The sequence below is a fragment of the Ictalurus furcatus genome, chromosome 3, assembly GCF_023375685.1.
Source record: "Ictalurus furcatus strain D&B chromosome 3, Billie_1.0, whole genome shotgun sequence".
Lineage (NCBI taxonomy): Eukaryota > Metazoa > Chordata > Actinopteri > Siluriformes > Ictaluridae > Ictalurus > Ictalurus furcatus.
In genome coordinates, this window is record NC_071257.1 from 969,591 (window position 1) to 984,530 (window position 14,940).

The following is a 14,940-nucleotide window of genomic DNA, read 5'->3' on the forward strand; positions in this document are numbered from 1 at the left end:
CAGTCTGATTAAATCACATTAAATCCCACATGTTTTCAGGTCATGTTTATCTTTATTCACCTGACCAGGCTCTCTTTTCACACTGACAAATAAAAAAAACCGCAAGACAACAGATAATCTCGGGGACACATGACATGACAGATGAAATACACACAAACTTTATGGAAGTTTCATGTAAATTCGCTTTCACAGTTTGTTTAGGGTCTTGAGACAGCGGCTGTGGCAGAAAAGGAAAAAAAAAAGAAAAAAAAGAACAAAAACCCAAAAACCTGTTTAAGAATGAGGAAACAGTTTGTGCTATTTCTGGAAAGAGAAACACAAAGAACCACATGATCAAGGAAAAAGCCATAAATATCCTTCTGACTGGATGTGTGAGAGTGAAAGTGGACAATACAGAGGCAGCCATTTTTACTGACTTCCTTTACCAAGATGCAGAATTTATAAAACAACTCTTTGGTGCGACATGTCAGTCCTATTACAGAATTTAAAAAAAAAAAAGATCTAAAAGGGTGGTCATAATCGTAAAACAGTCAAAAACGGCAAAACATTAACCGACATGAACAAACACAGCTGCCTGATCGGTAATGTGGTCACAGGAAGTCCATGATGGAACGGTGAAAGGTCAGAGGTCATGTGTAGAGTCTCAGAAGGGGTGTTCAGAGACGAATATTGTGAGGCGGATGATGGAACTGCCTCGGAAGTTGATGACGTTGTTGACTGTGACCATTTCCAGGTCCAGGACGACCGTCCTGGGTCCTCTGATTGGCCGAGCCAGGACCAGTGTAGCGCTGACGTTGCTTGTTTGCTGTTGAAAAGAAATAGAGTGTTAAATACACTTTTAAAAAACACCACACGTGGATGAATTATTGCCAGGAGCTGTTGAAAATGTGATCTATACCATTGCAACAGACAAACCAGGTTTGATAAATGAGGAAGAAAAGCTGAGCTGAGCTCTTACTGTAACAAGCTTAGAGCTCCCTCTACTGGCCATACGACATTGCTACAAGAGTTATATCACAACAGCAGCACTACAGACTTCAGCACCGGATACATGTATGTAATTATACTGGAGGAGTGTAAAATACATGAGTAAGTGTACTTTGTTACTGTACTATTTTGTTAAGTACTCTTTTGGAAGATTATTCAAGCACATTTCCAAGAAAATCTCAAACTCCAAGAGATTCTTCTTCTTTCCTTTTTTTTTTTTTCCATAGTAAGATGTCTTTTGCTGGAGTTATTGATTCATACAGGATGAGCCATCTCCATTTGCCTCCCAAGGTAAAACAAATTTTTGTTTCTTTACGTTTGGTATATTGTCTACTTAGGTTTAGTTACTTAGCACGTTAAATTAACTACCTAGTTTTGGACACTGGACATGTACAAACCCGCATGTCGTCTTCATTTATTTTACATGTCACATGACATGTTCACGTTTCACTGAACAGACATCACAGACATTGACGGGGATTAAACATGATGTAGGAAGTTGTGTCAAGTTCAGTCTAATGCCGATTCAACGTTCGGCTAATACTGACTCGATACTAACACTCAATATCAAATATGTGTATTTCCAATAATTATATTAATATATTTTGTTATGCATTTAATGTAAATTGTATCAGTTACCATGATGACATTAGTATTGACTGAGTATCTGGTATCAGCTTATACCTATAGCTCAGATATTGGCATCTTATCAAAATGTTCTACTTTTCAACGTCTAATATAAAAGAAGAACTTCAGTAATAAATGTGGATTGTTTTAAGTCGAAATTTAAGATTTTATGTCATGAACTCTGTTCTGTTCTGTTTGAAGTTTTGGGGCTGAATTGGTTTGGTTTAGAGATTTTCTCGGCTGATGAAAGACTTCTGTTGAAATATTGTGTGTACCTCCTTCACATTTAGTACTTCATTTCACTGTAGATTTGGTGAGTTGTCACATAACTTCCAGTTCCACTCACCCGCATGTAAAACTCACGGCCCTCGTTGCCAGATTTGATCTGGAAGATGTAGAAAGCCCCGGGGTAGCGCGTGGTGGCCTGCATCTGAAAAATATCAGCAGGGACGCTGCGCCCAGAGGACAGGTCCATGTGGCGGTACAGAACAGTGAAAGGCCGTTCTCGACAGGCGGGGTTCTCTGCCGAACACAAACACTGACTGAAGACACACAGATAGACAGACATGGGGTGATTATTACATTTTTAACAGGACCAATGTGATTATTATGAACTGGATTTAAAGACTGTGTGACTCACTTGTCACTGAGCTCTATGTATGGCGGTTCACATATGAGTGGGTCCAGACATGTGTACCCTCCCTGGAAATTGAAACACACTTGTGCTGTTGTACACGTGTTGTTACCAGACTCACATTCATTGAGGTCTTCGAAATCAAACACACAACAGTTAGTTAGGGGTCAGCAAGGTCAACACTGATCATAAATCATCATTATCATCATCATCATCATCATCACAATCATAAATTAATTATAAGAGAATATAAACTACACATATCAAAATGATTTGTAAACAGATATTCAAGTATTCAACTCCTGTTCCACTAAACTAATCTGCTCATCGCCTGGAGGACAACAGACGCAAAGTGAAGCATGATGGCGGAAGCATCAAGTTGAGCGTTAACCTTGGCCTCTTGGTTGCTTCCCTGTCTAATCCCCTCTTTAACCGGTGGACAGTTGTGGTTCTGACATTATTTGGATTTTTCAATAATAGATTTAATGCCGCTCCATGGGATGTTCAAAGTTTGGAATATATAAGATATTTTTCGAGAACTTTATCCTGGACTTGTTTTGCTAACTCCTTGGTCTCCATGAGGTTTGTATAAGTATGTTCTCGAACACACTCTTGGTTGGTGTATCTATACTGAGATCACGTGACACTTTTATAACAGGTAACTGGTTGCACCAGAACTAATTTAGGAGTTTCACAGCAGTGGGGGTAAATACTTATATGCAAATTTGATTTTGCTCACCTACAACAATATTATGGGCTATTTTGTGTAGATTCATGTCATAAAATCCCACTTAAGTCCATTTCAGTTCAGGTTGTAAGACTACAAAATGTGGAACAGTTCAATGTGGTGAATACAATACTTGCGCAAATGTGACCTACAATTAGAGAGAATTTGGTCTAAATAAAGGGATATTTTATATAAGCATATTATTTTAGCAATTTTTGATCCACAACCACCAATTTTGTCCGCTTTATAAATAAATATTTAGCATTCGTGAAAGAATATCTATAACTGATTCAGAAAATGTTAATGTTAAAACAAACTTAAAGGTCATGTAAGATGTGAGCAAACTGTTGTTTTTATTGCATATGGTAAACACGTGCATTACCTTCGCAGCTCCGGCCATCCTCAAAGACGTAGTAACCGGGCGGACACGTGCACGCGAACGAGCCCGGAGTGTTTATACACGTGTGCTGACACAGGAAGTCTGAGAAACTGCATTCATCCACATCTGACAAACAGAGGAGTAAACATGAGAAACACACACACACACACACATTTTTAGAATTTTATTGACTCAATTGCTTTCCTTCTCTAACTCTCTCTACGACTCTAAACCATCCTTCTGTGTAGCTCCTGCTCTTCCCCTTGAATCTGCTCATCTATCTCTCATTTCATATCTCTCCTCATCACTTTTTTTTAAATCTCTCCTCCTATTATTATTAATCTCTTTTCCTTTCGCTTCCTTTGCCCTGCTTTTCACCGCTTCCTCCTCTGTTCACCGATGCAGGTAGTTCCGTCGGAGGCGAGCTCGAAGCCTTCGTCGCAGTTGCACATGAATGAGCCGTATGAGTTCAGACATCCATGAGTGCAGGGGTTAGTCCCACACTCGTCTATATCTGCAGACACAGAGAATGTTCATTTTAGTTCCAATCCTAAGTATTATTTAAGATCAACATAATCAAGTTCATGGCCAGATGTTCAAATGAACATTTGGGCATTTAAGTTAAGGTTAAGCCTAGGGTTACTGATGTGAAGATTTTAGTTACTGAGGTGAGTTTCTGAGGTAAAAGTTAAGGTTTCTGAGGTAAAGGTTCAATTTACTGAGGTAAAAGTTAAGGTTACTGAGGTAAAGGTTCGATTTCTATGTTCAAATGAGGTAAAGTTTAGGCTTACCGGGTTGAAGGTTTACATTACAAAGGTAAAATTTAAATTTGTTGGAGTAAAGGTTAACGAGGTGCAAGCTAGGTTTACTGAGGTAAAGTTTAGAGTTACTTAGGTAAATCTCGGGGGTTACTGATGCAAACGGTTAGATATTAAATATTATCTATATTATATATACCTATTATTATAGGTAAATATTAAGTTTACTGAGGTAAAAGTTAAGGTTACTGGGGTAAAAGTTAAGGTTTTTGAGGTAAAAGTTAAGGTTACTGAGGTAAAAGTTAAGGTTATTGAGGTTAGGTTTGAGGTTACTGATGTTGAGGTTAGGTATATTGAGTTTAAGGTTCTTGGGGTTTAGGTTAGGGTTAACAGGAGGCATAGCATTATTGAGCTACAGAAATACACAAGCCAATGGAAATAAACCACAAAAATAGTAATACAAGACTGTGTGTGTGTGTGTGTGTGTGTTTGGGTAATTGTCTAAGAGAGAGACAGAGAGAGAGAGAGCGAGCATGTACCTTCACAGGTTCTACTGTCAGTATTCAGGTTGAAGCCCGGGTTGCAAGAGCAGGAATAAGAGCCTGGCAGGTTAGCACAGAGCTGCTGGCAGTAACCATAGCGGCATTCATCAATATCTGAAATTTTGATAAGAGGAAGCAGAGAACAGAGACACATGAAATACAGATGTGATGTCATATATCGTATAGGCAGATCTAGAGATTAAACATTTATGGTTTGTTATGAAATCTTGAACTTTTTTTTCTAGGAAATGCTATTTTCTTTGTTTAGTTTGTTAGGAAATCTTTATTTGTTTAGCTATGCGCCTACACGGTGTAAATGTTCACCAGATGAAGAATGAGACTTCAAACAAACAGAAATCTGGGCACTAATCCACAGAGCAAGGTCCATTTGAGGTTTTTTTTTTTTTTTTTTCAGCAGTGCACACATCCTTCTTAGAAACTGCTGCAGAAATAGAAATACCTCCACAATGATCTGGTGAAGCTGACTGTCCAAGCTCAGGTACTCACCCTGGCATTGTCCGGCCACCAGCCAGTAACCCTCGGTGCAGGAGCAGGAGTAACCCCCTGCTGTGTTTATACACACCTGTGTGGGATTACATTGATGGGACCGTGCCTCACACTCATCAATGTCTGGAAAAGAAACCAAAAGAGAATAACAGGGACAGGGTAAATTATAAAGAATAAACAGCTTGGAGTCTGATTTCATCCAGGCACAAGTATACTTTACCGGTATAACATTGGTGCATTGGTAATTTAGTAACTTGGCATTGCTACTGTAATGGCTAGAAAAGAAAGTATATGGGAACACAGGCATGTCTTAACACAGTGGTTGTCAAAGTGAGGTCCAAGTATCTCCAGGTTTCTGTGAAGCACAGCCAGGGGTGATTTTGTTTTATTTCATTACAATAGAAGAAATCACAACCCAGCCTAATAGTTATTAGTGTATTTGACTTGTCACTTGAACTGAATTGGGTTTAATCCGAACCTCAATAACTCTAATAATGTCTGCTTGGACCTAATGTGTTCAGTCAGTGGAAAGTTCAGGATTAAAAAGCGCTATGGTATCAACACATAACCAAAATATTATTGTACACATTTAACCTTTTAGCCTAATTTTGGAATAGCTGGATGATGTTCAAAATCCGAATTCACAGTCTGTGAAGTCTATTTTACAATTAAAGGGGACCTCTTGCTGTTTGTTTGAAATCTCAAACATTTCAAGGGTGAAAGGAATGTCCCCAGACCTACTGTACCAACACACAGGCCATATCCCTCACTGTGTCTATATCAAGTTCCCATGGATGAATATATCTTAAACTAATGCAGAAGGTTTTCATAAGCTCCACAAATTGGAATGGGAGTCTGTTCGATCTCACATATTTCCTTATGTGGGCATCACAAACCCCTGAAACAACCTGAAACTACATATTTGGTTCTCAGACAGTGAAGTCACTTATTTAAAAAAGAAACCTAAAGAAGTTGGCGAGTTGTTTCTGTTGTTTATTCAGGCACTGGTGGTGGTTGATAACGGATGGGGTAGGAGAGACCTGGTTCCAGTGCCAGGACGTCAGACTGCGTTCCAGCACCTGCTAGCACTTAAGAGCAAGTAAGGGTTAGAAGATGCTGGGCTCAGCAGGGGGGGTGAAGAAGACGTCCATTTCTTATGTCCTTATTTGGGTAAAGTCATTCGGACAAAGTGGGAAGTCAAAATGAGGCAGACTTGGGGGGACAGATAAGGAATGGGGGCCAATTTTCTGCATGCAGATTAGGACCCAGATCTAAAAGAGGTGATTGTGGAATATATAGTCACTGGCTTTCAACTATGGGACAGTGCATTACTATTTATGGCAATACGAGCAAACACAAAGATGATTCATGCCAAAGACTAAAACAATCATACCTCTCCAGACATAATTTATTTTGCTTAGATTAAATTTAAAAAAAAAAAAAAAAAAAAAAATCAGCGGTTAAAGGAAGAATGCACAGAATTTGTTAAACAACAAAGCGATCTTTATCGGTTTCTCTATCATAAGGGTCTGTTCAGTCAAGCAACACATTTGCAGTGTTTAGAGACAGCAACACTCAAGCTAGACTGCACAATTTTAATCGGACATAGTATAGAGGACAGCAGGAGTCATTGTGCCGTGTTTGGATAAGAGCAGACACACATGGTCTAATGTATCCGTTAATGAGGTGAACAGAACATGCTTTCTTAGAACAGATCAAGAATCTGAGAACAACACTTGGTGCCAGCCAAGCCCATCTAAATATGAGATATGGAATGAAATGAGTGGATAATATGAGAAGCAGCGGGTTCTCATATGGTGTTGGTGCTAGAGTCCAGTGACTTTAGAAAGAAGCCTATATATATAATCCAGAAATATATATATATATATATATATAATCCAGAAATCCAGTGGATAAAATTAGTGGTCACTAGATGATGGGGGGAATTTAGTGGAGAGGAAAAAAAAGAGTGGATTTAGAAGAAAGCCAGTAGGCTTTCTTCAGGCTTCAGAGTTTATAAAGGGAAGGAAACAGTGGCTCAGTGGTTAAGGCTTTGGGCTACAAAGCTCAAATTCCAGCACCACTAAGTTGCCATGGTTGAACAAGACCCTTTTCCAATTGTAAGTGGTTTTGGATATAGACATCAGCCAAATGAGCTAATGGAAATGGACTAAAGAGAGAATCCAGTAGATAATGAGACAAACAAGTGGATATCAGGAGAAGCTAATGGATAAGAAAAGTTGATCGGGGATGACGGTCTAATGGAGAGTGGATTAGGAAACCAGTGGATTAGGAAACCAATGGATTAGGGAAACGAAATGAAAGGAATCAGGGTGTAGTATATAAGGAATTCCCACCACGAATGAATGATGTCTGCACCATAAACAAACTCTACATACAAAATCACAATCATCACAATGACATCATCACGACACTTGGACTTAACATAAAGGGAGGTAATGAAACGTGAACAGACCTACTGCGCTCCACTCACACGTCGTTACCAACGGATGTGAGGCAAAATGTGGCAAAGACAGACTCTTGCGACGAACAATTGAGGTTTGTGTTTGCTGCTTTTGAGAAACTTCTGTATAAACAACACACTTTTGTAACATTCACTACTTTGGAAGTAGATTCGCTATGTCAGGGCACACAATGTTAATGTTTCGAAATCTGGCTAAACCCACGGACCATGTGGTTAGCGGCTGATATTAGGTCCAATTACAGAGTAATTTCAGTGGTATGGAGACTATTCTTTTTATATAAATGAACAACATATCGTGACATTTCTGATAGTTTCGCCTTGATTTCACGGCCTCTGTATCTTTACGTTATTTGTAAAACGCTTAATGCCTATGTGCTAGCTAGTGAAATCATTAGTTTCATATGATTAGCTAGATTTTGCCAAGTAAGTTTCTTTCATATTTGGTCACTTCTAGATATCTGTGTTGTGTTAAACGTTTCTAAAAGCTGTAACTGATGTGTGCTTGTTTTTCTGGCTACCACAAACGAGTGTGACTAACAGCATAATGGCTTTCCCGGTTTTTCCATTTATGCACACCTCACCTACAGTACATACAAGGCCATGATTGTTAGATGAGTGAGGTCAAGCTTGCAGCCTGGGTACATTTTTTGGCCCATCTTTTACTCCATCTCTGCCATAACGGCACAACTTCTGCCGACGGGAACTCTCATTCAACATCTCGTGACCTCATCGCTGGCAGGCGCAACCAGATGCTGAAATACCGCAGGTCTGAGTGTGGGATCTTTTGAGGCTTACCCAAACAAGGCCTTAATATCCTCCTATCACGGTTGAGATTTTCCTAATGCCCCAAAGAGGCGATTATCTGTGTCAAAACTCAATGAGCTCTGAATATCTTTTTTCCACTGATTACAGTGATTTCAGCGGAATGCAGAGGCCGTGGTTAAAACTGACCATAAAGGACTAAAGCAGACAAATTGAGAACACATTCGAGACTGGCACGACTATCCAAAGTAATCTGCAGACGATGTAAAAATACACCTTAAAAGTTGGTCAGATAAACCTTATCATTTTCATTCCCTAACTGTGTGTATGGAGCGGAGATTCGCAAGAAGGTCTTATTTCAATACCATAAAGCAGGAAGTAACATTTTAATTCTCCCACAGAGTGAAATAAAAAAAAATGTATTAGTCATAAGGGAACATACATGTAATCACTCTGTAAATCTCACCTCTCGCATCACGACAGGTCCTCATTTTAAACTGCGAACCGATATACAGCTTTTAGTTATAGATCGAGATCAGACTTCCAGAGAGTTCTGTGGAATTCAGTCTCTGCTAAAGTCTTTAAGTTAAAAGCCTGCCTCAGCACGGACCCACAGATATGAGTTAATTACAGCCCAGCGTTTCATCGCATCTGCGCTGTCTGCGACCCCAAGAGACGCACGAGCCGCTAAAACACTGCGAGAACTGAATAAACACCGCAGCGCGGCCCGATCCAACCCCGAGAGACGAGACGTCAAAGCCTGCATTCCCACATCTGCACTAACTTACAATTACTGCAGCACTGCTTTATCAAAAACGCAGAGTGAGGCCACCACATCAGTGCACACAGGTACGAACCAAGCATTGGGAGAGTGTTTCCGAGCGGGATCAAGAGTCACTCGTAGTGTTCGATCGGGCTTCAACGTGGCTCAATCTGTTAGTATTCATCCCACGTTTTAAAAACCTACACACTATTTAGCACGTTGTACACCACCGCGCCGGCGAATTCTGCATTCTGATTCGTTTTCTAGAACAGCGGCTCGGACGGTACTGCACTCGTTCTGATAGGCTAGCGTTTCTATAGCAACAGCTACCACAAACGGATGCTCACGTTATAGTTAACAGATAGTAAATTGGTGGAATTTTTAATCACGAATGGCTTAAAAGATCAAGCAAATCAATCAATACAAAGGTTAATTATTTGATTATCTCTACTCATGGTTAATTAATGATGGAAACAATGTTAGTTAATAGACCTTAACGCAAAGCGCTACCGAGTTAACAAACCTCGTTGCTACTAAACACTTAGAAGGACACGGAGTCCCGAGTCCTCGTTATAAACCTAAACGGCAATATTTAAATGAAAACAGAAGGATGAAGGCGAATAGGTACTTGCTGCAAGGAGAGTAGTTTCGATTATTAACCAGACAAATATAAAACGCTTAGACCACCGCACTAGCCCAAAGCCTTTTCATTCATCACTAAAGCAGGCAAGGGAACAACATATGAGCTGAACCTCCTCTGTAAAATGATTCTGTAGCAGATAATAGAACACAGTACGAGTGGTAGATAAGCTGTTCAGGAAAACGTCCTATAGGCTACAGGAATACAATGGAGTTTCTATGCACCAAATAAATTCATCCAACTTTCTTAATTCAACACAGGAGACTCTGTTGGGCAAACCCTGCCCTCAGTTATAAATCTGATAACTGCGTTAAACTGATTCAAAAGACAAAAGAAAGAAAGGCCTACTTACCAACACAGGTGCCATCCTCTCCAAGCGTGTAGCCGAGGATGCAGGGGGCAGAGGAACGGCCCACTATGGGATAACTCGGACCGGGACCGGACCCGGCACCGGGGCTGATAGGAGGAGGAAACTGCTCGGGAAACCCCACCGAGCTGTCAGGGTACAGTGGCTCGGTGTAGGACGGAGACTCGGCTCCGGCAAACGGCTGAGAATAAAGGCCCTGGGGGAGGCAGAGGTAACCTCCGTTCTGATTTACACACCGCATGTCACCACGGCACGCACCCGGCACCGTGCGGCACTCGTCCACGTCTGCAGACGTAACACATCATATAACTACTCACTTTAATGTTGAATCGCATTAAATATGCACATCCTGGTCCTGGTTCTCCCCTTACTCTGCACTTTTATAGTGTCTTCCCTGATCCAGCACACCTTACGAGGCTGCAACGTTGGAGCAGGTTACAACAGGAAAACATTGTGATACACAGCCTATAAAACGTGCAGCTCAGGGGGGACTCCAGGAATCAGATTGGGAAAGACTTGTACGAGTTATAATCTTTGACCTACTAACCGATGCACAGCCTGGAGCGAACGTCGTACGTGAACCCCTCGGTGCACCTCTGCGGACAGCAAACAACACGAAACAAACACAATCACGCAAATGTTCTCACACAGCTGAAATTACGAAACGTGTGTCGTGGGTGTTTCTTTTCCTTCTTCATCCCATCAGTGTGAAAATATCGGATTGAGCAACTTGTTGATCTCAGCATACAGTGTGCTGTGACGGAACAACGGTACTGAAGTAGACTTTATTGGCGATATAAACGATGAGCAGTAACGCAGGCGACTGTTCGAGGAAAGCTTCCTGAGCCAAATTCGGCCAAGCGAGACAAAGTTGAAGCAGTTTGGAATTTTGGCACAGATAGAAAACGCCGAGTATTCCAAGTTTTAGTCTAGAAACGATCCGTAAAGCAGTACAGAAACTCCTCAGATTTGGTCGTGTGATTATAGTATCGTTTTCATGAAAAGCAAGCAGAGGAAATGGAGAAGGCTTACCTGACTCTTCCCAGGCTGGAAGCAGCAGAGCAAAAATACCAAAGCTGACAGCATTCTGTAAATAATAATAATAATAATAATAATAATAATAATAATGAATTATAATAATAATAATAATAATAATAACACAGAGCTCTTACAGTGCATACTGTAAGGAGAAAGGAGTAAGGACATAAAGACAAGTCAGAAATACAAAAGTAGGCTAATAGTAAGGATAAAGTGGAATGTATTATATAAAGCCCCACACAAACTCGTTTACAAATTTACAAGGAACTGATACACACTTATGGAATCAAAACAAAACATTTGGGTCGTTTTAAAACAAAAGCACCACAACCAACTGACCTCTCGGTTTGGTCGGAGCTCCAGACACGTCCTCTGAAGAAGTGTGTTAGTGTCGGGGAGGTTGGTCCCCACTCGCCACGGACAGACAGGACTGCGCTCCCAGCAGGGAAAAAGTGAGGACCCCCCCTCCCTCTCCCTCTCTCTCTCTCGCTCTCTCTCTCTCTTTCTCCCCCTCCCTCTCTCTCACTCTTTCACACACACACACACACACAGCGCTCTGTTTAAGTGCTGTCGGGCCTGAATGCGCAAAATGCGCCAAATTCCAGCACCTGGTTTCGTTTACGCGCACTGCGGGCAATAGTAAAGAGGAGGATCCTGTGGGATTGCGCACGTATTACTGACAAATAAACACAACTTAAGATCCTTTTCGAACAAAGGATACACGAATACCAATATTTAGGCTACAATATTACTTTAAGTTATGGCACCCAGCTTCAAAGTTTATCATGCGTTGTTTTTTTTTTTCTTGGAGTTTTGACTTCTTTTTTATTTTTTCCTTTTCCAGCTGACCAATAGACACCGAATTTGCAGGCCTACGCCTCCATCTAAGCCACGCCCACTCGTACAGACTCGTAGGACCGTGGCTATAACTATGAGGAGCAAAGGACAGAACCCATAAAATATCCTTTGGTTTGGTCCATAAATGCTCTAGACTATATTTAAACCATTAAACCTTACAACAGCAAAGGTTCCAAGGACCTCTTTAGAAATAAAAAAAACTAGAACCTCTACACATCCAAAGAGCTCTTTAGGAAACTTCGTTATCTGTATATGTATGTAGATATATATATGTATACACTTGCATGGCGTACATGCACATCTTGTAGTTTTGGCCCAGATTTACCTCCCAGCTGGCTTCCATCAAACGCAGACCTCCTCTCCTCCTTGGAACAAAAAAAACTGGCCAACACAGGAAAAAAAAAAAACAATCCAGTGCGACACTGAAGCTTTTTAATAGAATAAAAAAATAACTATGTTTTATTTCTTTTATACCACAGCAGTTTGCCAACAATTCCAATGTTATTATTTATTAAAGAACCACACATTCTACATTTTATTCATCTGCAGTTATATTTATTGTTGTGGAACGTCCGTGAAACAAGTTAGTCCCTGTTTTCATTTACGTTATAGCAGCTATAAACAGTCCTTCCCTCACCAGCCCTCTCTTCCTTCTCTCTCTCTTCTTTCTTTAAGAGGGAACGGTCTGCTGTTATTCAAGATGAAGACGTCTCACCGAAGTGGCAGTCATTTGTACGGCTTAGCAGTAGCGAGACGAGGCTGCGGTCTGGGTTCTCCAGTTACGGCTCGTACCTAGAACCAGATGTGCTCTCGGCTGTTCCAGACACTCAAGACAGCCTTAAATCTCACAAAGAACGAACATTTTCTTTTCAGATCTCAGAAACTCCACAGCGTGGAACTTCACCAACGCATAACTTCCTAAACGTTTGGGAGCCCTTTCGAAGTTCTCTAGATATCTGCATAAACATGACCTAAAACGTCGGCAGATACTCACACAGGTCCTAAAAGTAAACAAGGAACCCAATTAAGCAAATGTTTTGGAATGGGCGAGTCAAAGTCCTGAGCTTAATCCAATAGAAATGTTGTGGAAGGACCTGAAGCGAGTTCATGTGAGGAAACACAGCAACATCCCAGCGTCGAAGCCGTCCTGTTCTGAGGAACGGGATAAAACTCCTCCGAGCCGATGTTCAGTTACTGCAAACGTTTAGCAGACGTTTATATATTAAGGGGCTCACACCAGATACTGAAAGCAAAGGTTCACATTCTTTTGCCACTCACAGATATGTAATATTGGATCATTGTACGACCAATTATAATATTTTTCCCCCTCATTTGTTTAAATCTAGTCCTTTTAGGACTTGAAACATCCGATGATGTTTTAGATCATATTTAAGCTCGTCTAACTCCTCAAGCTCCATTTTAGATGTTATTAATAAGTTTCTTCTTATTATTATTAGTTGTCGTAGTATAGTATTATAATTATTATTATTATAAGTGAAAGAGTCAACTCTTTTTGGTGAGCTGAGTCAAATGATCTGACTCACTGAATACAGCTGAAAAACTGCTTTACATTTTTAACCGCCTTTTTTTTTTTCGGGTCACGATAAAATTCTCACGTCCTATTATATAAGTTTTGAACATTTCCGTGGTAACGCAAGGAACCTATGTTTTATAAGATTTCTCCACCTGAAAGAAGGTCCTTATTTCTGTGATTTTCTTGCAGTGGTATGCAAAACGTCCACCTGCTGTCGTTTATTTTCTCAGCAGTACTGACTCAGTCTGTGCTGAACGGGACCTGGCAGCCGAACAGAACAGATGTGCGCTTAAAGCCAATAAAACATTGCGTATTAAACCTAATTCAATCTAATTGTCTCAGAGGCTTGTCAGCACTGAGGGCTTTAAGAAAAACCAGCCTGAGAGAGAGAGCGAGAGAGCAAGAGAGAGAGCGAGAGAGAGAGAAAAACAGGTGGAAGAGATCTGTTCAGAGCCAGATAAAACGTCTCGGGTCTGTCCTGAACACCCATCAGCACCATCACCGACTGTTTCCCAAGATAAAGATCGAGAAAAAAGAGCTATAAAGGAATGTTAATACGAGGCTTAGGCATGACGAGGATTTAAAGATCACACATGTTCAGCATTTATTAGGATTAACTTTTTGTCCTGATCTGAAAAGACAACAGAAATGTTTCGCTGATGTTGAGAATGAGATTAATCAATTTAGATCGAATCAAATTCTTCTCCGGGTGCCTTTAAGGTAACAGCTCAGGGAGAAAAATCAAACGCACCCGACGTTCCCCTTACCCCAGAGTCGGTTCATTAGTGTCAAAGATCAAAAGAGTCAAGTACAAACTTTTGCATAGTATCCGGGTGAAGTCGGGGAGTGACACCGTGGTAAGGAGATAAGAAAGGAATAACACACTCCGTCTCATGCTATTCTAGGAAATTAATCAGTGACGGGGTGATGCGTGACTGTTCCAAAGCACCGACACTGGAGACTCCTTCACCAGATCAACAACTACACGTGTTGGTTTTAATCCGACGGACGGCGGCCGTACGAGTCCCTGTGAACGAGCCGTTACTATAGAAACGATAACATACGACTGTTCCAGCACGACGATGTTCCTGTGCACAAAGCGAGCTCGATGAAGACGTGGCGTGAAGGTTGGAAAGAGGTATAAGGACTTGAGCTGTCCTGGCACAGAGCCCTGACCCCAACCCCACCGAACACCTTTGGGGAGAACCGGAGCCTCCTCGCCGTCAGCGTCTGACCTCACTAAAGCTCTTGCGGCTCTGAACGAACACAAACCCTAACAGCCACGCCCCGAAATCTAGTAGAGAGCCTTTCCCGGAAGAGAGTGGCGCTTGA

General features: G+C 41.1%; 1 protein-coding gene across 1 annotated transcript; it reads right to left on the bottom strand.

Annotated features, from left to right (window-relative positions):
* Window positions 1–32: 32 nt before the first annotated feature.
* fbln5 (fibulin 5) lies at window positions 33–11,699 on the bottom strand. Its single transcript, XM_053620260.1, has 11 exons — window positions 11,556–11,699; window positions 11,211–11,265; window positions 10,726–10,774; window positions 10,164–10,463; window positions 5,162–5,284; window positions 4,652–4,768; window positions 3,752–3,868; window positions 3,358–3,480; window positions 2,255–2,381; window positions 1,961–2,156; window positions 33–805 (listed from the first exon to the last, which is right to left on the bottom strand). Exons 2-11 carry the CDS (start codon window positions 11,262–11,264, stop codon window positions 644–646), a joined length of 1,368 nt encoding a protein of 455 aa, XP_053476235.1. The 5' UTR covers window position 11,265; window positions 11,556–11,699; the 3' UTR covers window positions 33–643.
* Window positions 11,700–14,940: the final 3,241 nt, after the last annotated feature.